Source organism: Bos indicus x Bos taurus, chromosome 1 (assembly GCF_003369695.1).
Source record: "Bos indicus x Bos taurus breed Angus x Brahman F1 hybrid chromosome 1, Bos_hybrid_MaternalHap_v2.0, whole genome shotgun sequence".
NCBI lineage: Eukaryota > Metazoa > Chordata > Mammalia > Artiodactyla > Bovidae > Bos > Bos indicus x Bos taurus.
The window spans coordinates 131,646,889-131,669,906 of NC_040076.1; the positions used below are offsets into that span (position 1 = coordinate 131,646,889).

Genomic DNA, 23,018 nt, shown 5'->3' on the forward strand with positions numbered 1-23,018 from the left:
GCACACACGATATATACACACAAAGCTAATACTAATCATGTAAAAATAGTGATATCCTTTATCAAGGAAAAATAAAGGTCATTTTTAAGGGAAATGAGTATTGTCAAATTCTAAAATCCTATACAGTATGCAAAAGAACCCACATAACTATTTTCTTATTCAATTTTTATGGTTTTACAATTTTATTGTTTCACTACTATGGGAACAGAATTTATCATTATTGTAAATGCCCTCCAAATATGGTGCATGTTCAAATGGGTTTTTGAGGTACCTAAAAGTGTATTCCAACTTCCAAACAAGTATTTATACAGAAACAAATATAGATTTTTTTCTAAATTCAGGGATTTCATTTATTATAAGGATGACAGTGTACCAATTATGCAATTTAAGAAATGTTTTTCCAGTTTTATCTACCGCGTTGTTCTCAGTGAAAAAGTCAGTGTTTAATTTTCTCCATTTTTCAGTTTAACGCAACAAATATTTCAGGAAGGCAAAACCAACAGAACTATACAAGGCCAAATAATCTTGTTTAAGGCTATATTTTACTAAAAATAAACATACTTGGAAAGAACATTGACTTTACTCAGAAACTTCACATGTTTAGGGAAGCCACTAAACCTCTCTGGTCTTCCGTTTATTTTTTTTTAATATTCAGGGCTCTATTTCCATTTACCTTTGAAAACCAACTTACCGAAGATTCACTATCACGAATGAGGAAATCACCTTCATGCCCTCTTTCATTTAATGCCATTTCTGCTTGGTGCCTGGTGACTTTCCCATAATACCACGGATTGCCAGCAAACTTTCCAGTAAGTGAAGGCCTAATGTAATCACACTGTGGAGGCGATGGTTCCAAACCTGATGTTAATGGGTTATTCTGCATAATGGTAACATAGTTTTTTGGCACCAGACCAACCATTCCATTGATCTTCCTGCATTTCCACCACTCAGGATCATTTTCAGGTTTTTCAATAACATCCATTATATCTCCTTTCTCAAAATTAAGTTCTTCATCATTGGACGAGCTGAATGGGTAAAGAGCCTGAACCACATGTAACACTTGCCCAGTATTTAGGTTATTGACGACTGCTGCTAACTTCTCTGACAAAGAACCCACATGGTCACCCAAAGGACTGTCGCCTTCCTCAGTCACATAGTTTGAAGGGAACCATCCAACTTGTCCATTGTAGCTACCCCGCCACCACCCATCACTGCATTTCTCCATAACGATCACCTTCGTCCCTTTTATCAATGATAATTCATCCTCTCTCTCTGCCATATAGTTAAATTTTACATAAGCAGGCATGTTGAGGTCATAGAGACGTTCCCCTGGGTCAACAAAGCTATCATCAGCAGGAGATGCAGAATCTGGCACACTAGGTTTTCTTTTCACTTTTCCAATGCCTGTTTAAATAAAAAAGGGTAATGAGAATATAAAACAATGAAAAACAAAAAACACCAATTCATTCATTACAAAAGGATCTTCAACTCAGTAACTAAGTTTTTTACCCTCCCTCCTCCTCTCCATGTCACTCTTCTTTCTTTGCATTTGCATTCTCATGACTTATTTATTTTATATAACTGCAAGTTTGTTACTTTTGACTCCCCTCATAAATTCTCTTTTCTCATGTTAAAGACCCTGAAGTAATTGTATAGCATCATTCTAAAGTTGCCCTAAAATTAATAAACTGTCTCTTAAATGTAAGTATTAAATTATTTCCTACATATCTACAATCTAAATACATAAAGGCTCCAGCAAACCCAAGTTCTTCTTTATTAACTAAGAGTCTATAACTAGCTGTATAAAAATTAAATAGTAACTTAAATTACAATTTGATATGCAATATAAAACTTTAGTTATGTCTGGGTAATCCTCCCATTTGCTTTCTTAGTTTCCAAGACTCAAGTTGCTCTATTTACTTCATGCTTATTTTATAATAATATACAATTTACTTGCTTATCTGTCTTCACCCAATTCACATACAAATAAACTCCAAAACAGCAGAGATTTTTGCTGACTTTGTTCACAGATATAATCCCAAGGATCTCACACAATGCCTTAGTAAACAGGAGATGCCTAATATATATTTGTTAAAAGAATGAAAAAAATAACCAAATGGTACTATCATCATAAATGTATGCTACAGCAACTTTAGCATATGAGTTTGTGTTCTCCTTTTACTGAAAAAACTAAGGCATCCTTAGGTAAAATTTCTCAAATACTTTCTATCTCAAAATTCTTTCTCATTACCCTTACTCTTTTTCTTCTGCCAAGTTCCCAACCTCTAATCCTTCTGGACTCTTAATACCATCTTTCCTGCCTCTTTTTGGGACTCTTGGCCATCCAGATGTGTTTTCCTCCCACTCACTCCCAAAGTCTAGAAAAACACTTAGATCACTTCTATTCCGGAACAGAGTTACACAACTCTGCTATTGTTTTTTAACTACATCATTCTTAAAAGGTTGTCTTCCCTTTTTCCTTCAACTCTTTCGCCACTCACTCACTCCTAACTCCTTATAATCTGGTCCTTCATCTCCACCAAAACTACTCAATTACTTACAGCTGTCATCTTTTCACAGCAAATCAGACCATTTTAGAGTCCTCAAGTCTTTTCAAGCTCTCTATACAGAACCAAGATCACAGATTACTCTCTACAACAATTTCTCCTTCTTTAATTTCCCCAAGAGTTTGTTGTTTTCCCCACTGACCTGTTTAACTATTCTTGTGTTCCTCTGTCTGGGCTCCTGTAAACCTTGTTATAAAAACTGCATTTTTACTTGCTTACTTGTCCATCTTAATAAAACTGTGTTTTATTAATAAAAAAAAACTTAATAAAACAGTGAGTTTCCTGGGGCAGTAAACTGGATTTTACTACCTTGTCTCTCCAGCACTTAGCAGTAACTATACTAGTAGCAGGAGCAAATGGAATGTCTGCTGAAAGAGTAAGTCAATGATTCCTTAGTTCAAAGTATTTCCCAAGATGCCATGCTTGGACTTAGCCTCTACTTCAAGGAAATCACTTTCATTTTCTGTAACTTCCACAGAGAAGATTCCAAGGTCTCTTTGCAGCTCCAAGCTTGAATTTACACATTACAATTCCAACTGCCACTGGTCATCTACAGAAGGCACCATGAGCAACTCAAATACAACCACCATGTCCAAATGAAAATAATCTCTAATATCCACAAATCAACTAAACCACCCCCCCCAATTTCCTTCCTTCTGGCTAATGATATATCATGATTATGAAAAATTTGTACATCAGGGATTTCTGGCACTGTAGGAACTCATCCTTCCAAAAGAGTAATTAATGAGCTCATGAATACTGTCAAAATCAACTTTTGTGGAACTCTAAAATCCAGTAAGGAGCTTAAAATAACTAGGGCAAGGCTTAATGAAGAAAGAAGCTGCTGCTGCTGCTAAGTCGCTTCAGTCATGTCCGACTCTGCGCGACCCCATAGACGGCAGCCCACCAGGCTCCCCCGTCCCTGGGATTCTCCAGGCAAGAACACTGGAGTGGGTTGCCATTTCCTTCTCCAGTGCGTGAGAGTGAAGTCACTCCAGTCATGTCTGACTCTTGGCGACCCGATGGACTGCAACCTACCAGGCTCCTCTGTCCATGGGATTTTCCAGGCAAGAGTACTGGAGTGGGTTGCCGTTGCCTTCTCCAAAGTTGTCTGCCTAAGTATCTCCTGTCAGAGAGAGTAATACAAATCTTTCTCACAAAGAATTGTAATTATGGGTTTCAACCTCTCAGGCAGCTACCTGAAGGACTGGCACAGTGGCTTGCCTTGCTTTCACCTGACTTGGAGCATTTTCAGGATTAGGGTGTTTTCTGCTGAAATTATTTAATTGATGCAGCAGCCTGAGGTAAAAAACATAAAAATCTTAAAAAAAAAATTGAGAAAAAAACTTTTAGAAAGTTCCAAAAAGGAAAACCTGCATGTGCCATTATCAGCAACTACTTACATAGAATTTACGTTGTATTAGGTATTGCAAGTAACCTAGAGATGATTTAACATATATGGGAGAGTATGTGAAGAGTATATGCAAATACTATGCTGTTTGTACAAGGATTATCCTTAAGTTTTGGTATTTGCAGGGGATACTGGAACCAAAACCTAGCAGATACCAAGGGATGACGATACTACCCAAAGTGATGCACAGATTCAGTGAAATCCTTATCAAAGTATCCCCCTTTTTTTTCAGAAATGGAAAAAGCTGACCCTAAAATTCATATGAAATTGTAAAAGACCCCAAATAGCCAAAAGAAAATCTTAAAAATGGAAAACAAAGTTGGAAGACTCACATTTCCCAATTTCAAAATTTACTACAAAGGCACAGTAATCAAAAAAGTGTAGTACTGGCACAAAAGTAACGAAAAATAGACCAATGGAATAGAACCGAGTAGTGAAATAAAACCATACATCTTTGGTCAATTGATTTTTAACTCTGACCACGAGAAGGGTGCCAAGACCATTTTAATACAGGAAAGAATAGTCTCTTTAACAAATGATGCTGAGACAACTGGATATCCACATGCAAAAGAATGAAATTGGATTCCTACTTCATACCACATATAAGAATCAACTCAAAATAAATATGATGCAAATAAAAGAGTTAAAACTTAAAAACTGTCAGAAGAAAATTTAGGGAAAAGTCTTTCTGACCTTGGATTTAGCAACAGATTCTCAGATTTGACACCAAATAATAATAATAAACTATACTTCATTAAAAAAAAAAAAAACCATTTGTGCAAAGGACACTATCAAGAAAATGAAAAGACAACCTACAGAATTAGAAAAGAATACTTGCAAATATAATTCTGATAAGAATCTATATCCAGAACATATAATGCACTTGCAGAACCCAACAACAAAAAGAAATACTTATCTCAAAAATGGACAACGGACTTGAATAAGTAATTCTCCAAAGAAGGTATACAAATACCTCAAAAGCACTTGAAGAGAAGCTCAATATCATTAGTCATTACAGAAATGCCAATCAAAATAACAATGAAATACCATTTTACATCTTACTAGGATGGCTATCAGTTCAGTTCAGTCCCTCAGTCCTGTCCGACTCTTTGCAACCTCATGAATCGCAGCACGCCAGGCCTCCCTGTCCATCACAACTCCCGGAGTTCACTCCGACTCACGTCCATAGAGTCAGTGACGCCATCCAGCCATCTCATGCACTGCCGTCCCCTTCTCCTCCTGCCCCCAATCCCTCCCAGCATCAGAGTCTTTTCCAATGAGTCAACTCTTCGCATGAGGTGGCCAAAGTACTGGAGTTTCAGCTTTAGCATCATTCCTTCCAAAGAAATCCCAGGGCTGATCTCCTTCAGAATGGACTGGTTGGATCTCCTTGCAGTCCAAGGGACTCTCAAGAGTCTTCTCCAACACCACAGTTCAAAAGCATCAATTCTCAGCCTTCTTCACAGTCCAACTCTCACATCCATACATGACCACAGGAAAAACCATAGCCTTGACTTGACGGACCTTTGTTGGCAAAGTAATGTCTCTGCTTTTGAATATGCTATCTAGGTTGGTCATAACTTTCCTTCCAAGAAGTAAGCATCTTTTAATTTCATGGCTGCAGTCACCATCTGCAGTGATTTTGGAGCCCAGAAAAATAAAGTCTGACACTGTTTCCACTGTTTCCCCATCTATTTGCCATGAAGTGATGGGACCAGATGCCATGATCTTTGTTTTCTGAATGTTGAGCTTTAAGCCAACTTTTTCACTCTCCACTTTCCCTTTCATCAAGAGGCTTTTTAGTTCCTCTTCAGTTTCTGCCATAAGGGTGGTATCATCTGCATACCTGAGGTTATTGATATTTCTCCTGGCAATCTTGATTCCAGCTTGTGCTTCTTCCAGCCCAGCATTTCTCATGATGCGGTCTGCATACAAGTTAAATAAGCAGGGTGACAATATACAGCCTTGACATACTCCTTTTCCTATTTGGAACCAGTCTGTTGTTCCATGTCCAGTTCTAACTGTTGCTTCCTGACTGGCATACAGGTTTCTCAAGAGGCAGGTCAGGAGGTCTGGTATTCCCATCTCTTGAAGAATTTTCCACAGTTTATTGTGATCCACACAGTCAAAGGCTTTGGCATAGTCAATATGTTTTCCTGGAACTCCTCTTGCTTTTTTGATGATCCAGTGAATGTCGGCAATTTGATCTCTGGTTCCTCTGCCTTTTCTAAAACCAGCTTGAACATCTAGAAGTTCATGGTTCACGAATTGCTGAAGCCTGGCTTGGAGAATTTTGAGCGTTACTTTATTAGCGTGTGAGATGAGTGCAATTGTGCGGTAGTTTGAGCATTCTTTGGCATTGCCTTTCTTTGGGATTGGAATAATAAAACCAAATTAAACCAAACCAAAAAAAAAAAAGGAAAATAAGTGTTGATGAGGATATGTAGAAACTGGAACCCCTTTTACACTACTGGTCAAAATGCAGAATGGTACAAATGCCAAGGGAAACAGGTGATGGTTCCTCAAATGTTAAATACAGAACTACCATAATTCCACTCCTAGGTATATACTCAAAAGAACCAAAAACAGGAATTAAAACAAATACTTGTGTACAAATGTTCACAGCTTCCTAGTCACAATAATCAAAATGAAGAAATCACCCAAATGTACATCAACAGATGGATGGATAAACAAAAACGTGGTATATACCCATATAAGGCAATATTCAGTTCAGTTCAGTCAGTTAGTCGTGTCCGACTCTTTGCGACCCCGTGAATCGCAGCACGCCAAGCCTCCCTGTCCATCACCAACTCCCAAAGTTCACCCAAACTCATGTCGAGTCGGTGATGCCATCCAGCCATCTCATCCTCTGTCATCCCCTTCTCCTCCTGCCCTCAATCCCTCCCAGCATCAGGGTCTTTTCCAATGAGTCAACTCTTCACATGAGATGGCCAAAGTATTGGAGTTTCAGCATCAGACCTTCCAATGAACACCCAGGACTGATCTCCTTTAGGATGGTCTTGATGAAAGTGAAAGAGGAGACTGAAAAAGTTGGCTTATGGCTCAACATTCAGAAAACTAAGATCATGGCATCTGGTCCCATCACTTCATGGCAAATAGATGGGGAAACAGTGGAAACAGTGTCAGACTTTACTTTTTTGGGCTCCAAAATCACTGCAGATGGTGATTTCAGCCATGAAATTAAAAGATGCTTACTCCTTGGAAGGAAAGTTATGACCAACCTAGATAGCATATTCAAAAGCAGAGACATTACTTTGCCAACAAAAGGTCCATCTAGTCAAGGCTATGGTTTTTCCAGTGGTCATGTATGGATGTGAGAGTTGGACTGTGAAGAAAGCTGAGTGCCTAAGAATGGATGCTTTTGAACTGTGGTGTTGGAGAAGACTCTTGAGAGTCCCTTGGACTGCAAGGAGATCCAACCAGTCCAGTCCATCCTAAAGGCAATATTCAGCCATAAAAGGGAAGAAGCAGTGATACATGCTACAACAGTATACACTTTAAAATGGTTAATTAATTTTATTAACTTTACATCATAAAAATTACTCAAAAACAGTGTGCTGAGTGAAAGAAACTCGACACAAAAGGTTAATATTGTATGATTCTATATTATCTACTCTGGTTATGTCATATAACGATTACATATTAAACAACATAGCCAGAGTAGGTAACTCTGTATAGACAGAAAGACGATTATTGGTCGCCAGGGGCTGAAGAGAAGGAGTAATGGGAGCAACTGTTGAATGGGAATAGGGTTTCCTTTTGGAGTGATGAAAATAGTCTGGAATTAGACAGATGCGATGGTTGCACAACACTGTTAATGAACTAATAACGCTGAATTATACACTTAAAAATGGTTAATTACCTTCATGAACTATACATTATAAAAATTACTTTCTTAAAAGATTCCCACGTCAATTTCTTAAAGTCATCATGTGTCCTTTCTGCCAAAACTTTCCATTTCTACTATTCATGTTCTAGTTCAGGCCCATGTTGTGCTTGAGCCGTCACTACCCTCTAGTTTTCTTTTCCTTTTTCTTTTACTAATCCAGTCTATCTGACTTAAACCCATCACCCATATCATCCAGTCTAACTTTATATTACAGCTACAATTACATGACCTATTGTAGCACAAGCTGGAATCAAGATTGCAGGGAGAAATATCAATAACCTCAGATATGCAGATGATAACACCCTTATGGCAAAAAGCGAAGAGGAACTAAAGAGCCTCTTGAAAGTGAAACGTAAGAGTGAAAAAGCTGGCTTAAAACGCAACATTCAAAAAACAAAGATCATGGCATCCAGTCCCATCACTTCATGGCAAATAGATGGGGAAACAATGGAAACAGTGACAGACTTTATTTTCTTGGCTCCAAAATCACTATGAACAGTGACTGCAGCCATGAAATTAAAAGATGCCTGCTCCCCGGAAGAAAAGCTATGACCAACCTAGACAACATATTAAAAAGCAGAGACATTACTTTACCAACAAAAGGTCCATCTTCTCAAAGCTATGGTTTTTCCAGTAGTAATGTATGGATGTGAGAGTTGGACTATAAAGAAGCTAAGCACTGAAGAACTGATGCCTTCAAACTGTGGTGCTAGAGAAGACTCTTGAGAGTCCTCTGGACTGCAAGGAGATCAAACCAGTCAATCCTAAAGGAAATCAGTCCTGAATATTCATTGGAAAGACTGATGCTGAAGCTGAAGCTCCAATACTTTGGCCACCTGATGTGAAAAACTGACTCATTGGAAAAGATCCTGATGCTGGGAAAGACTGAAGGCAGGAGGAGGAGGGAATGAGGATGAGATGGATGGAGGCTGGATAGCATCGCCGAATTGATGGACATGAGTTTAAACAAGCTCCAGGAGTAGGTGATGGACAGGGAAGCCTGGCGTGCTGCAGTCCATGAGGTCTCAAAGGGTTAGACACAACTGAGCGACTAAACTGAACTGATTGCGCAAAAGCCAATAGTGGCTCTTCTGCCTAATAAATTACAAGAAATACTGTGCCTAGAGCTTCCCTCATAGCTCAGTTGTTAAATCATCTGCTTGTAATGCAGGAGAACCCGGGTTCAATTTCTGTGTCGGGAAGATCCCCTGGAGAAGGAAATGGCAACCCATTCCAGTATTCTTGCCTGGAGAATCCCATGGACAGAAGAGCCTGACAGGCTACAGTCCATGGGATCACAAGAGTCGGACACGACTTAGTGACTAAACAACAACAACTGTGCCTAGAGTCTACAGTCCTCTACAGACTGTCTTCAAACCTTCATTTCCAGGCTTATGTTATAGACTATAGAAAACAGTAGAGGCCTTGAAACATTATAGGCCTTTGGGTTCACATCCCAGGTATGTGTCTTATTAACCATGCCATCTTGAGGAAGCTATTTCACTTTTTGGAGCTTGTGAACAGCACTTATCATGAGTGTTATGAGAACTGAATACAATAATGTAATAGCACAGTACACAGGAGTAAATGTTAAATAAAAGCATCTTTCTGTAACGCCCTGCGTTGAAACTACTCTAAAGTTTAATAAAAATGTGGAAATATCTAATTCATGACTTTTCCCAAAACCTTATTAAAAATTCTGTCTTTTAAAGAATCTACCCATTCAAGAAGCGTCATTTCAAATAACAACTTTATTATCTTCTTGCTTTGTGTTTTTCAACATCCTTCATTCTCCATCCTCAACTCCCATGATATATAAGCTCTCCTTTTTTAAAAAATATTTTTATTTAGTATTCTGTATTTCTGAGGTACTTGTATGCTAGTATTTCCTGTATTTATCTTTTAACCCTATCTACAAGAATATAAGCTTTCGGAGAGGATCATTTTACTATCTCACTGATCTTTTGCATTTCCTATATACTACTTATAACTGTACAGATGGAAGATGATCAATGGGTTTATTAAATTGATTAAATTGAATATTGATATAAGCAAATGCAAAATTTAAATCTGAAAATGAAGACTAGTTCTAAAATATTTTTTTGATTCTGAAAAAGATAAATGGTCTAAGACTAATTATACCTTGTCCAAAAAAAGAATGAAGGATTTCTAGACAGACCCAACAATTAAATCCCAAGTGGGAAACAATCAAAACAACTTATTTTAATCTTAGAGGCCAGAAACAGTTCACAGAAAATATAAACTTAGAATATCTGTTTTCTGTGCAACACAAAGTCCTGTTTATCATGTGGATGATACAAATGCATGCAAAATTGATAGTTTGCTTTTTCCCCTGCTTACAAATCTTTAGGAAGGGCTTGTTTCCACTGCTTAAAAACATTCCTTCTAATCTCATGTTTTATCAATAAGAGAGTAGATGCAAATGCACTTTTCAAAATTATACAAATGTAAAGTATTAGTATCTCAATTTCTCAAGTATGTTATAATCAACAATTAGATCATTCCAACAACACAGGGCTTCCTGGATAGCTCAGTTGGTAAACAATCCGCCTGCAATGCAGAGAAGATCTGCTAGAGAAGGGATAGGCTACCCACTCCAGTATTCTTGGGCTTCCTTGTGGCTCAGCTGGTAAATAATCTGCTTGCAATGCAGGAGACCTGGGTTGGGAAGATCCCCTGGAGAAGGGAAAGGCTACCCACTCCAGTATTTTGGCCTGGAGAATTCCATGGGCTGTATAGTCCATGGGGTCGCAACAGTCAGACACGACTGAGTGACTTTCACATCACATCACAACAACAAGCAGGCTCCTTCAGATTAATGTATAATCTTTTCTAAATTTTTCTCAACTTCAGCTGGTTCACCACAATCCTAATTTTAATCAGACCCTTTTGCAGCAAATCCTGCCAATCCATTACTTATCTGACTCTAACACTATAGTCATAAATGTAATGTGTGCACTAGGAAAACTCTTTAACAAGAGACCCTAAGTTTAAATTTCAATGGTGCTACTTACAGATTAATCAGAGCTTGGTCAAGTTATTTAATCTTCTTTAAACTCTAGTTTCCTTGTTTGTGAAATGTGGTGCGTAGTAACTACCTATCTCAGAAAAATTTTGTAACGAATTTTTAAAAGTTTATATGGAAAGCACTCAGCACAGTGCATACACAGCATACAGCGGGCACTCAATCAATGGTGACTATTATCAATATTTTCCTACCTCCTAGTGCTTCCGGAATTTATTTTTTCAAATATAAGCATTTTTTTTACTATACTTTTTTTTCCACTATTTTTATTATTTTATTTATTTTTCTTTACTATTTTTATTATTTTATTTTTTTACTATAGCATGAAATAGCTGGACATGGCCAGGGTTGGGAGGGAAATACTCAGGTTCATGAACTCAGGATGTGCATAACTCTGAGGTAGTCATTTTTATCATTAGCTTTGTTTAAAAAAACCAAAAGCATTAGTATAGCTTTCAGTCTTCCCCTCACTCACACTCTTCCCCTTCCACTCCAATCCACTAGTCTTCTTTCCTCCTATAGCACCATTTCTTGACCAAAACAATGTACTATTAACTCCTCAAAAGTTTTTAAGAATCTAGTGAAGCACTGTGAATATTCCATCTTTATAAAATGGTTGTCCTCTCCTATAGGATAGTTAAGGCAAATCTTTGTACCGATTAATTATTCATTATGTAACCTGGTTTCCAAATCCTTTGATAAACCTTATGCCAGTATTTGGAAGCACCTGGGTTTCTCAAAACCCCTGTTAAAGTATAGCTCCCCAAAATGAATAGACTGTGTCATGTTTTATTTGGCCAGCACACACTGCAGCCCTTCACCTGAGCACCTCATAAATTTGAATCAATACCATCATATAACATGTTGAGAGTTTTTTTAGCACATACATTATCACAGCAGCTCCTGCTAAGTCTTTTACTCATGTAAACCACTGCCAGGACAGATTCTCAGCAATTTTTCAATCCCTTTTAAAAAGTTAATGTAGCCTTTTACATTAATGTCTGTCTCTATTTATCTATTTCTCAGTTTGTAGCTTTCAAATGTATTTCTGAACTCAATGTGCTAGTTACACTTTCATCATTAGGTCTTTACTTTAAGGATGTCATTTCCCCTCCATCTAAATCACACAGTAAATAAATGCTCGACAGAATGAGTCTGACGGGGGGCACTTCCGTGGTGGTCCAGTGGTTAAGAATCCCCCTTCTAATGCAGGAGAGGTGGGTCCAATCCCTGGTCAGTGAATGAAAATCCAATATGCTGTGTGCAGTTAAGCCCACATGCCTCAACTACTGAGCCCCACGTGCTCTGCAACAAGAGAAGCCTGTGTGCCACAATGAAGACCCGGCACAGCAAAAATAAAAGAATAATACTGATCCTTGCTAATTCTTTAGGGAACTATAATTCTGTTATGTTCCTATTTCTTGAAAACCAGCTTCTCCCTTATGGATTTCCCCCTGATTTCTATGATACACGTAAGGCTGATCAGCTGTGTACCAGGACTATAAGACTTTCAGAGTCAGTAGGGAATTTCCAAGATCATCTGGTCTTGCCCAACTCTCTCCTTTACAAATAAGAAACAGGAAATCAGGAAAGTTATACACCCTTGGCCACATGGCTAATAACTGATATATCTGGGAGGAGAATGAAGGAATTCTAAATATTATAAATGATGTTCTTTCCAACAGAGGTTTTTATTTAATATTTTTTTGTATTTTTATCAGTTTACCTGATTTATATGAAATAAGATAAATTACTGCTTTTTATTATTCTCTGCTTTATCTGAAACAATGCCCTTTCTGTTCTCAAGGGTTCTAAGTTGCCTACCACACAAGGAGCACAAATATTGTTTCCTCTATGTTTCAAGTTCGTTCAGGGAAAACAGTAGGTGAATAGCCTATTTCTATTCTAACAAGCTATAAAACTAAATTAGTAAAATTTCGGCTTACTGTAAGCAGTGAGGAACAAATACTTTGGCTATCAATCTCAAATCCTGACTCTAAGTCTACAAACGTATTTAAGAATAACTATCAACTTTCTAAGATTCAATAGAATGATAATTTTATATTATATTGATGGTATATATTAAACCACTGTATCAGTGATACAGTATATCCTTTTTACATCACTTCTAGTTGGTTTATGGTCAGTATCACTTAAAATCAAACTTAAGAAATATTAACAATAAATAACCGTCACCTACCTCCCCATCAGAATCTAAGTTCTGTGACAATTAGTTTTTATCTGGCCTACAGTAGGTAGGTTCTCAATAAAAATGTTGATAAATGAATGAATGAATAAACTCTTTAAAAGGAAAACTAACCCCCAAAAATGGATCTAAAATTTTAACAACTCCCCAAAAAGTAACCAAGAGAGACATATTCCAGAAGGATTCATCTGGCCACCAAAGTTACCGAAAAAAAATGAATGAGTCTTAATATTATAATTATAGCTTTTTTGACAATGAAGTGCCTGATCCCTTTCCATTTTGCTCTTTGCCCCAAAATCTCTGACAGGTTACTCTGTTTCCTTAGACTCCTTACACATAAGAGAGTTCTACAACAATTTCTCTGTTCATTTTTCTAGAACCACTGAGCAACTGTTCAAAGAGACCAAATCAAATTCACTATCACAGGAGTATACAAAGGCTATCAGCAGATCCACAATTTAGGTTCTTTGTTAGTATCAGAATCACTTTAAAACCTCGACTCAAAGCAATCCAAGTTCACTATTTTCTGTCAATGTTTTCAAATTCTTTGTATGCAGCTGCTCTCACAATTCATTTCAAACTATCAAATCTCACATTAACCAAAACAGCAATTTCTAGCAATCTGACACTGATTAAATTAAAATACCCTCTATACTGGCGCTTTCATTAAGCATTATCTTCTACATCAGTCCTCTCAAGTCTAAGTAAAAAGCAGTAACAGTATCATGTTACTTCAAATGCTGAGGATGAAGGAACTTGCTCACTTAAATCCTTTTTCTCCTCCTAAAATGTTTACAATTTATTTAGTTCATTTCAAATGTCTACGCTAAGTTCAGAGAACTACATCAAAGTCAAATCATTTATACTTTCTCTATTTGTTATTTAAATACTGATATTAAAATTTTGAAATTATTTTACTTATCAAGTCAAAGCTATTAATATCTGATGTACTGCCAATCACTTAGCTTATGATTCACAAACATAAAGCACCAGCCTATATAAACCCACCATGTTCTCTCCTTACAGTTTTCCTTTAAATTCACAAACTGAAAATTCTAATTCAAAAACAAGAAAGCTATAGATATAATAAACAGATTCACTTACTGAAAAAATCTTTAAACACCTTTAGCCAATTCATCTTGAAAAAAAAAATCCCGTGTTCTCTTTCGTTAGTTTGTTAATACAGCAGGATAATTTTCAGTGAACTTCCTGGTTCTGCAACACTGAAACTCCCCACACCCCATCCATGTGACTTGGCCCACACCCAGGCAATACAAAGTTTTCCTAAGGCTTTCCTCTTGCCAAAACATTCTTTCCCTGAATGCTAACAGAACTTATAAAACAAGGATATCATGATGGCCACAAATATGACCTTACTATTCAGATTTATTTTGGAAAAAGTTTTAAAGCACATATTTAAAGCATATTTTTTTCAGTAGTTGAAAATATATTCATGTATTCATTCTTTTTTAATTGGAGTAGAATTACTTTACAATGTTGCGTTAGTTTCTGTTGTACAACAAAGTGAATCAGCAATATGTATATCTATATCCCCTCCCTCTTGGAGCTCCCTTGATCCTACACCCCCAACCCACCCATTGAGGTCATCACAGAGCACCAAGTTGAGCTCCCTGTGCTGCTCTGCAGGTTCCCACTAGTTATCTGTTTCACACGTCTAAGTGTATTTCTGTCAAACCTAATCTCCCAGTTCATCCCACCCTCCCCTTTCCTAACCTCTTCTCCCAGAGTTCTTTATGTCTGAATCTCTATTCCCGCCCTGGAACTACATTCATCTGTACTATTTTTCTATTTCTCATCATGTATTCATTCTTTTCTTTGTTTTCTCCTTTTTTTTCTTAACCTTCGAACAATATCTCCATCAGCACAATCATTGTGAAACAAATCCATTAGTTATATGGAACATTTAAGTTACCAAAACAGGATTCAGAAACCTGGAGAAAGGGGAGAAGGCTGTCCACCCAAGGCAAAAACTGGATTTACATCATTATACAGGCTAACTGTAGGTCACTACCTTAAAACAGAATGTTTCCAAGTACTTTGGAATAGACAGCAATAACTGTAATATAATACAATGATATTAAGCCTAGAACTTAAATAGATAACAGTCTCAATAATACAGTCTCAAGACAGTTAAAAAGATACAGTCTTGAGACAGCTAAAACTGTCTCAATAATATCAGAAAATAGTATGGAAGGTTTCCCAGGAGTATTAATAACAAAAACTGTATCTACTAAAGCTTTTGCAATTTATATGAAGTTGTATCTAAAACTGGGATTTTCTCCTTGCTCTATATTAGTTTTTTCACTGTCTTTTGTTAATTACCGTCACCTCTGCTATAGTCTCAGGATACCACTATCCTTTTTTAAAGGACATGAAAGTTTATCTAGGTGTGTCCTTAGTCCTTTCTGTGCCTTCATCACTATAAAGCATATTTTGACAGAAGTCACCTTAATTTTCTCAAACACCCTTAATCAATATACTTTAAATAAATATCTAATTATTTACAAAATCATAAGTATTCCTGGTTTTAACTTTGATCTCTTCAACCATTCAAGGACAATCTCTTTCCAACTGTCTTCCATTTAAAAACTAATATTAAATAATTAACTAATAACAATGACCTCAAAAATCTCAAAAAAAAAAAAAAAAAAGGTAAGCCTAGTTAAAGCATTTAAATGTGTGGATAATAACTTCATTTATTAAATTACCTTTAGAACAGAATAACAATAATGCTGAGTAAGAAATAAAAATTAATATAAAGCAGTCAATAATACTCCATGTTCAATCATGTCACATTATTCTCCAAAGTCACATTATTGTCAAACTATCTTTTTCAAGGAGAAATTATACTTTTTCTTCTACATATACACCAAGAACTATTAAGTAACAGCATGCTTGCCTAAATACCTGAGGGAAATTATGTCCCTCCCAGTTCCTTCCTGTTAGCTAAGGAGAATTCTTTAAAAAGAGAGAGACAGACTGGTTCTGATCTGTGCATATTTCCTTCCTATCACAGCTTGGCCAAGCCCAACATGAAGTAGATTCCCCTATTTATGGCCCTAAGGGAAGGTCAGTAAAAACATAATTTACAGTTACAGGAAGAAAGAGAAACAAAATAAGAAAGATAAGCTTTGTAGATGCTAATATATGGCAATGATCCACAACTTAAAACTCTTTTATCAAACATAAGAACAAGATGAATTTGTTTTTAAAAGCAAATATCAAAATGTAAGCCATTATCAGCCTGCTTATTTAACTTATATGCAGAGTACATCATGAGAAACGCTGGGCTGGAAGATGCACAACCTGGAATCAAGATTGCCGGGAGAAATATCAATAACCTCAGATATGCAGATGACACCACCCTTATGGCAGAAAGTGAAGAGGACTTCAAAAGCCTCTTGATGAAAGTGAAAGAGGAGAGTGAAAAAGTTGGCTTCAAGCTCAACATTCAGAAAACTAAGATCATGGCATCTGGTCCCATCACTTCATGGGAAATAGATGGGGAAACACTGGAAACAGTGTCAGACTTTATTTTTTTGGGCTCCAAAATCACTGCAGATGGTGACTGCAGCCATGAAATTAAAAGACGCTTACTCCTTGAAAGGAAAGTTATGATCAACCTAGAGAGCATATTCAAAAGCAGAGACATTACTTTGCCAACAAAAGTCCGTCTAGTCAAGGCTATGCTTTTTCCAGTGGTCACGTACGGATGTGAGAGTTGGACTGTGAAGAAGGCTGAGCGCCAAAGAATTGATGCTTTTGAACTGTGGTGTTGGAGAAGACTCTTGAGAGTCCCTTGGACTGCAAGGAGATCCAACCAGTCCATTCTGAAGGAGATCAGCCCTGGGTGTTCTTTGGAAGGAATGATGCTAAAGCTGAAGCTCCAGTACTTTGGCCACCTCATGCGAAGAGTTGACTCATTGGAAAAGACTCTGATGCTGGGAGGGATTGGGGGCAGGAGGAGACGGGGATGACAGAGGATGAGATGGCTGGATGGCATCACCGACTCGATGGACATGAGTTTGAGCAAACTCCGCGAGCTGGTGATGGACAGGGAGGCCTGGCATGCTGCAATTCATGGGGTCACAAAGAGTCGGACATGACTGAGCAACTGAACTGAACTGAACTAAAGCCATTAGATGTAAAATCCATCAATGTATCCTGTAAAATAAGTGACCTTAATGACAAGGAGGATATTCTGCATCTCATTCATTTATCCCCATCTCAATTATATGGAGAATCTGTCTAAACTCCAATAGGTACCTACGGTTCAAGAAGCCCCTGACAGAAAATCAAGAGTGCGTTCCACTAGCTAGATTTACAGAAAATGACCTTCACTGGTCTTTTTGAACACACCTGACTTGAATACACTTGCTATGAGCCAAACTTATCTCGCCTAGCTGAAATCCCAGCTTGGGATGTTCTAGTCAGTTCTGCCCACTGATGCCAAAATTCTGTACAAAGAATGAATTTCTAGCATTAATTAGAAAGTATCGCTGTTCTTGTTTTAAAACAAAAATAACTTACCTAAGGTATCTTTTAGGTTTTTTACGATAGATGCTTTCCGAGCACTGTTTTTCCTTTCCACATAGTTAGAAGGCACAAAACCCGTTTTATTCATGGAATTTCGAACTCGCCACCAGGACTTTGAGTCATCCAGAAGCCACAGTCTCTCATTCTTCTTGATGTTCAGCTCTTGCTCTTGCTGGGCCACATAATCAAACTTGGCTACCACCACCACCTCTTCTGCCATTTTTCAGCACCTTCTGCGCTGCAACCACACAGAAAATATTTTATGTAAGGTTGAGAAGTTGTCCACATGCTTGTCAAGAGAAACACACCGAAGAACCTAAAGTAGTGAATGGTTAAAAAATAAAAATAGGGAAAAAAATTAAAATACCAGGCAAATACTAATCAATACAGAACTGGTATAGATATATTAATAACATACAAAAAGACTTTAAGGCAAAGCTATCACTAGTGATAAGGAAAGTCACTATATCCTGATAAAAGGTTTTATTCAATATACAAAACAGCTAAGCTTATGTGTACCTATTAATATGGGTTCAAAATAGACTGACAAAACAAGAAAAAACTGACAAATCCATTGTCGTAAAGGTTTAACTTTTAACATATTTATCTCAGTAGTAAATTAAGAAGACAAAAAATTAGAAAGGTTAAAGAAGAACTGACATCATAACTATTAAGTATGATGCAATAAACATACACAAATATAACTTCCAAACAGAAGAACACAAACAAGAGTATGTACAAAATCCAATCAAATGCCATAAAAATCTCTACACATTTTTTGTGTACTTGGTATCCTAAGTCATATTCTTTGACAATCCTAACAAAAAGATAGCTTTTAAAAAATCTTATAGGTCTAGAAACTTCTAAAAACTGATGTGGAGAAGGAAATGGCAACCCACTCCAGTATTCTTGCCTGGAGAATCCCACGGACAGAAGAACCTGGTGGGCTATAGTCCATGGGATCACCAAGTCAGACACGACTGAGCAAAACAATAACAACAAACACTGATGAGCCAGAGAAGAAATCTTAACAGAATTTTGAAAATACTTGTAAGTAAAATTAAAGACTATACGAATAACTTTGTGTGATGCAGCAAAGGAGAATATAAAAAAGAGATCTGTAGTTATACATAGTTACATCAGAAAAATAAGAAAAGTTAAAAATAAATTAATGAACGGATCATCTGTCTTCAGTTATAAAAGAACATAAAGAAAACCAGGTAAAAGGAAATAATAAAAATAAAAGCAGAATTTAATGAAACAGAAAGCAAAAAGACATAGAAGAAAGGCTCAAAACAAAGTTAGATGTCATGACTAAAAAATGGACATAGTTCTGACAAGACTAAAAAATGAAAAAAGGAATAGAGAGCCCAGAAATAAACCCACACATCTATGGTCAATTAATCTTCAACAAAGGAGGGAAGACTATGCAATGGAGAAAGACAGTCTCATCAGCAAGTGGTGTTGGGAAAGCTGGACAGCTACCTGTAAATCAATAAAGTTAGAACACACTCTCATAATGCCATACATAAAAATAAACTCAAATAGCTTAAAGACTTAAATATAAGATATGACACCATAAAACTCTTAGAATATAAGCAAGATATTCTGACATAGATCGTACCAATATTTTCTTAGGTCAGTCTCCCAAGGCAATGGAAATAAAAGCAAATAGGACCTAATCAAACTCACAGGCTTTTATACAGCAAAGGATACCACAAGCACAATGAAAAGATAACCTATGGACTGGCAGAAAACACCTGCGAGTGATGCGACTGGCAGGGGCTTAATTTCCAAAATACACAAACAGCTCATACAACTCAGTAAAAAAAAAAAATCAAAAAATGGGCATCAGACCTACATGCATTTCTCCAAAGAAGACATACAGATGGCCAACATGCACATGAAAAGATGCTCAACACTGCTAAACATCACTAATTATTAGAAAATGCAAATCAAAACCGTAAGGAAGCACTATCTCACCTTGGTCAGAATGGCAATTATTGAAAGGTCTACAAATAACAAATGCCAGAGAAGGTGTGGAGAAAAATCCTATACTGTTGGTGGCAATGAAAATAGGTGCAGCCACCATGAAAAACAAGATAAGGTTTCCTCAAAAAAAAAAAAAAAACAGAAGAAACTAATAATAGAGCTGTTATATGAGGCTACAATCCCACTCCTAAGCATATATCCAGACAAAACTATAAATAAAAAAGATACACATACCTAATGTTCACTGCAGCATTACTTACAATAGCCAAGACATGGAAATAGCCTAAATGTCCATGGAAACAGGAATGGATAAAGAAGATGTGGTATATATACACAGTGGAATACTACTCAGCCATAAAAAGAGTGAAATAATGTCATGTACAGCAACATGATTAGACCTATAGACTATTACACTAAGTGAAGTACATCAGAAAGAGAAAGACAAATACCATATGACATCACTTATTAAATATGACACACTGAGACTTCCCTGGTGATCCAGTGGTTGGGAGTCCACTTGCCAGCACAGGGAACAAGGGTTTGAACCCTGGACTGGGAAATAAGATCCAACAGGTTGCAGAGCAACTGAGCCCGTGTGCCCATGCTGCAACAAGAGAAACCACAGCATCGAGAAACCCGCACACCACTAGAAAATAGCCCCACCCACTGCAGCTAGAGAAAGCCCATGTGCTACAACAAAGAGCCTCATGCACTGCAATGAAGACCCATCACAGCCAAAATAAAATTACTTTAAAATGATATAAATGAAATTATCTATAAAATAGACTGACAGACCCAGAGGAAAAACTGTCGAGGCTGTCGAGGGCAGGGCACATGCGTGAGGGAGCTTGGGATTAGCAAACTATTATGTATTGAATAGATAAACAAGGACCTACTGTATGACACAGGGATCTATATTCAATACCCTGTGATAAACCATAATGGAAAAGAATATGAAAAAGAACATATATAAAACTGAACCACTTGGCTGTACAGCAGAAACTAACACAACCTTGTAAATCAACTATACTTCAACAAATTTTTTTAAAAATGAAAAAAAGAAAAAAGTACACCCAAATATAAATAAAAAAGGAGTCATAATTATAGATGCTAGACATTCAGAAGCCACAGCAATATTAAAATCTTTCTCAATATATATGAGAAAAAAGTAAATGTACAAATTTATAGAAAAATTAAAGTAACAAAAGTAGTAAAATTGAATTAGTCATTAAGAAATCTTCCCATAAATGAAAACACCAGGGTCAAATAGTTTCACAGGCAAATTCTATTAAAATTCAAAGAACAACAACAAAAAAAGGAACAAATAATTCCAACTTACACAAACTCTTTTAGAATAAAGAGAAGAAATGTTGCAACTTAAGTCATAAGTCACTCCTGAACCTAGATTAGCTCTCTACTTTCTTCAGAGAGATTATTACACATAAATAGCTACCCCTGGTTTAGCAAGCAAATAAATTCTGCTTCTGCTTATTGAACAGCATTCTGTTTTCTCAACAAAGAAGTTAAGTTCTTCAGTATATTCAGAAAAATCCATTTTAATTTAGAATTCAACAACCCCTAGCATTCAACTGTATCTACAAGGAAGATACATTTGGGGGGTTATTGCAAAGGACTCAAAACCTACCAGTCTTCTAAAATAATGACTCAAGTATGGTCAGTTCAGTTCAGTTGCTCAGTCGTGTCCAATTCTTTGCGACCCCATGGACTGCAGCACGCCAGGCCTCCCTGTCCAATGCCAACTCCCGGAGTTTACTCAAACTCATGTCTATTGAGTTGGTGATGCCATTCAACCATCTCATCCTCTGTCGTCCTCTCTTTCTGCCTTCAATCTTTCCCAGCATTGGGGTCTTTTCAAATGAGTCAGTTCTTCTCTTCAGGTGGCCAAAAGTATTGGAGTTTCAGCTTCGGCATCAGTCCTTCCAGTGAATATTCAGGACTGGTTTCCTTCAGGATGGATTGGTTGGATCTCTTTGCAGTCCAAGGGACTCTCAAGAGTCCTCTCCAACACTCTTCGGCGTTTGGCTTTCTTTATAGTCCAACTCTCACATCCATACATGACTAGTGGAAAAACCATAGCTTTGACTAGATGAACCTTTGTTGACAAAGTAATGTCTGCTTTTTAATATGCTTTCTAGGTTGGTCATAGCTTTTCTTCCAAGGAGGAAGCATCTTTTAATTTCATGGCTACAGTCACGATCTACAGTGATTTTGGAGCCCCTCAAAATAAAGTTGCTTACTGTTTCCCCATCTATTTACCAGGAAGTGATGGGACCAGATGCCATGATCTTCGTTTTCTGAATGTTGAGATTTCAGCCAACTTTTCCACTCTCCTCCTTCACTTTCATCAAGAGGCTTTTTAGTTCCTCTTCTCTTTCTGCCATAAAGGTGGTGTCATCTTCATACCTGAGGTTACTGATTCTTCTCCCAGCAATCTTGATTCTAGCTTGTGCTTCATCCAGCCCAGCGTTTCTCATGATGTACTCTGCATATAAGTTAAATAAGCACAGTGACAATATACAGCCTTGATGTACTCCTTTCTCAATTTGGAACCATGTTTCATGTTGTTCCACGTCCAGTTCTAACTGTTGCTTCCTGACCTGCATACAGGTTTCTCAAGAGGCATGTCAGGTGGTCTGGTATTCCCATCTCTTTCAGAATTTCCCACAGTTTATTGTGATCCACACAGTCAAAGGCTTTGGCATAATCAATAAAGCAGAAATAGATGTTTTTCTGGAACTCTCTTGCTTTTTCCATGATCCAATGGATGTTGGCAATTTGATCTCTGGTTCCTCTGCCTTTTCTAAATCCAGCTTGAACACGTGGAAGTTCAAAGTTCATGTACTGTTGAAGCCTGGCTGGGAGAATTTTGAGCATTATTTTGCTAGCATGTGAGATGAGTGCAATTGTGAGGCAGTTTGAACATTCTGGCATTGCCTTTCTTTGGGATTGGAATGAAAACTGACCTTTTCCAGTCTTGTGGCCACTGCTGAGTTTTCCAAATTTGCTGGCATACTGAGTGCAGCACTTTCACAGTATCATCTTTTAGAATTTAAAATAGTTCAACTGAATTCCATCACCTCCACTAGCTTTGTTTGTAGTGATGCTTCCTAGGGCCCACTTGACTTTGCATTCCAGGATGTCTGGCTCTAGGTAAGTGATCACACCATCAAATTCCAAAACAATATGACTATGATATTTTGAAAAAAATCCTACTACATTAAAAGTTCAAGGGGGATACACATCAAACTGTACAGTGGTAGCCTCTCTGAGTGGTTAAGACTTTCATTTCCCTCTCTACACTCCATATA

General features: G+C 37.2%; 1 protein-coding gene across 4 annotated transcripts in view; it reads right to left on the bottom strand.

The window, feature by feature from the left end:
- Nucleotides 1-23,018, bottom strand: part of NCK1 (NCK adaptor protein 1) — an 81,275-nt gene that overhangs the window by 6,836 nt on the left and 51,421 nt on the right. For 2 of the 4 annotated variants that reach the window (XM_027545419.1, XM_027545425.1), the window contains exons 2-3: nt 17,692-17,935; nt 692-1,404 (exon numbers count right to left, since the gene is read on the bottom strand). In XM_027545419.1, the coding sequence (XP_027401220.1) occupies nt 692-1,404; nt 17,692-17,917 (939 nt within the window). In that variant the 5' untranslated portion in view covers nt 17,918-17,935. Of the gene's footprint in view, nt 1-691; nt 1,405-14,244; nt 14,343-17,691; nt 17,936-23,018 lie in introns of those variants that run through there. The other 2 variants (XM_027545422.1, XM_027545428.1) reach the window with 2 other exon arrangements.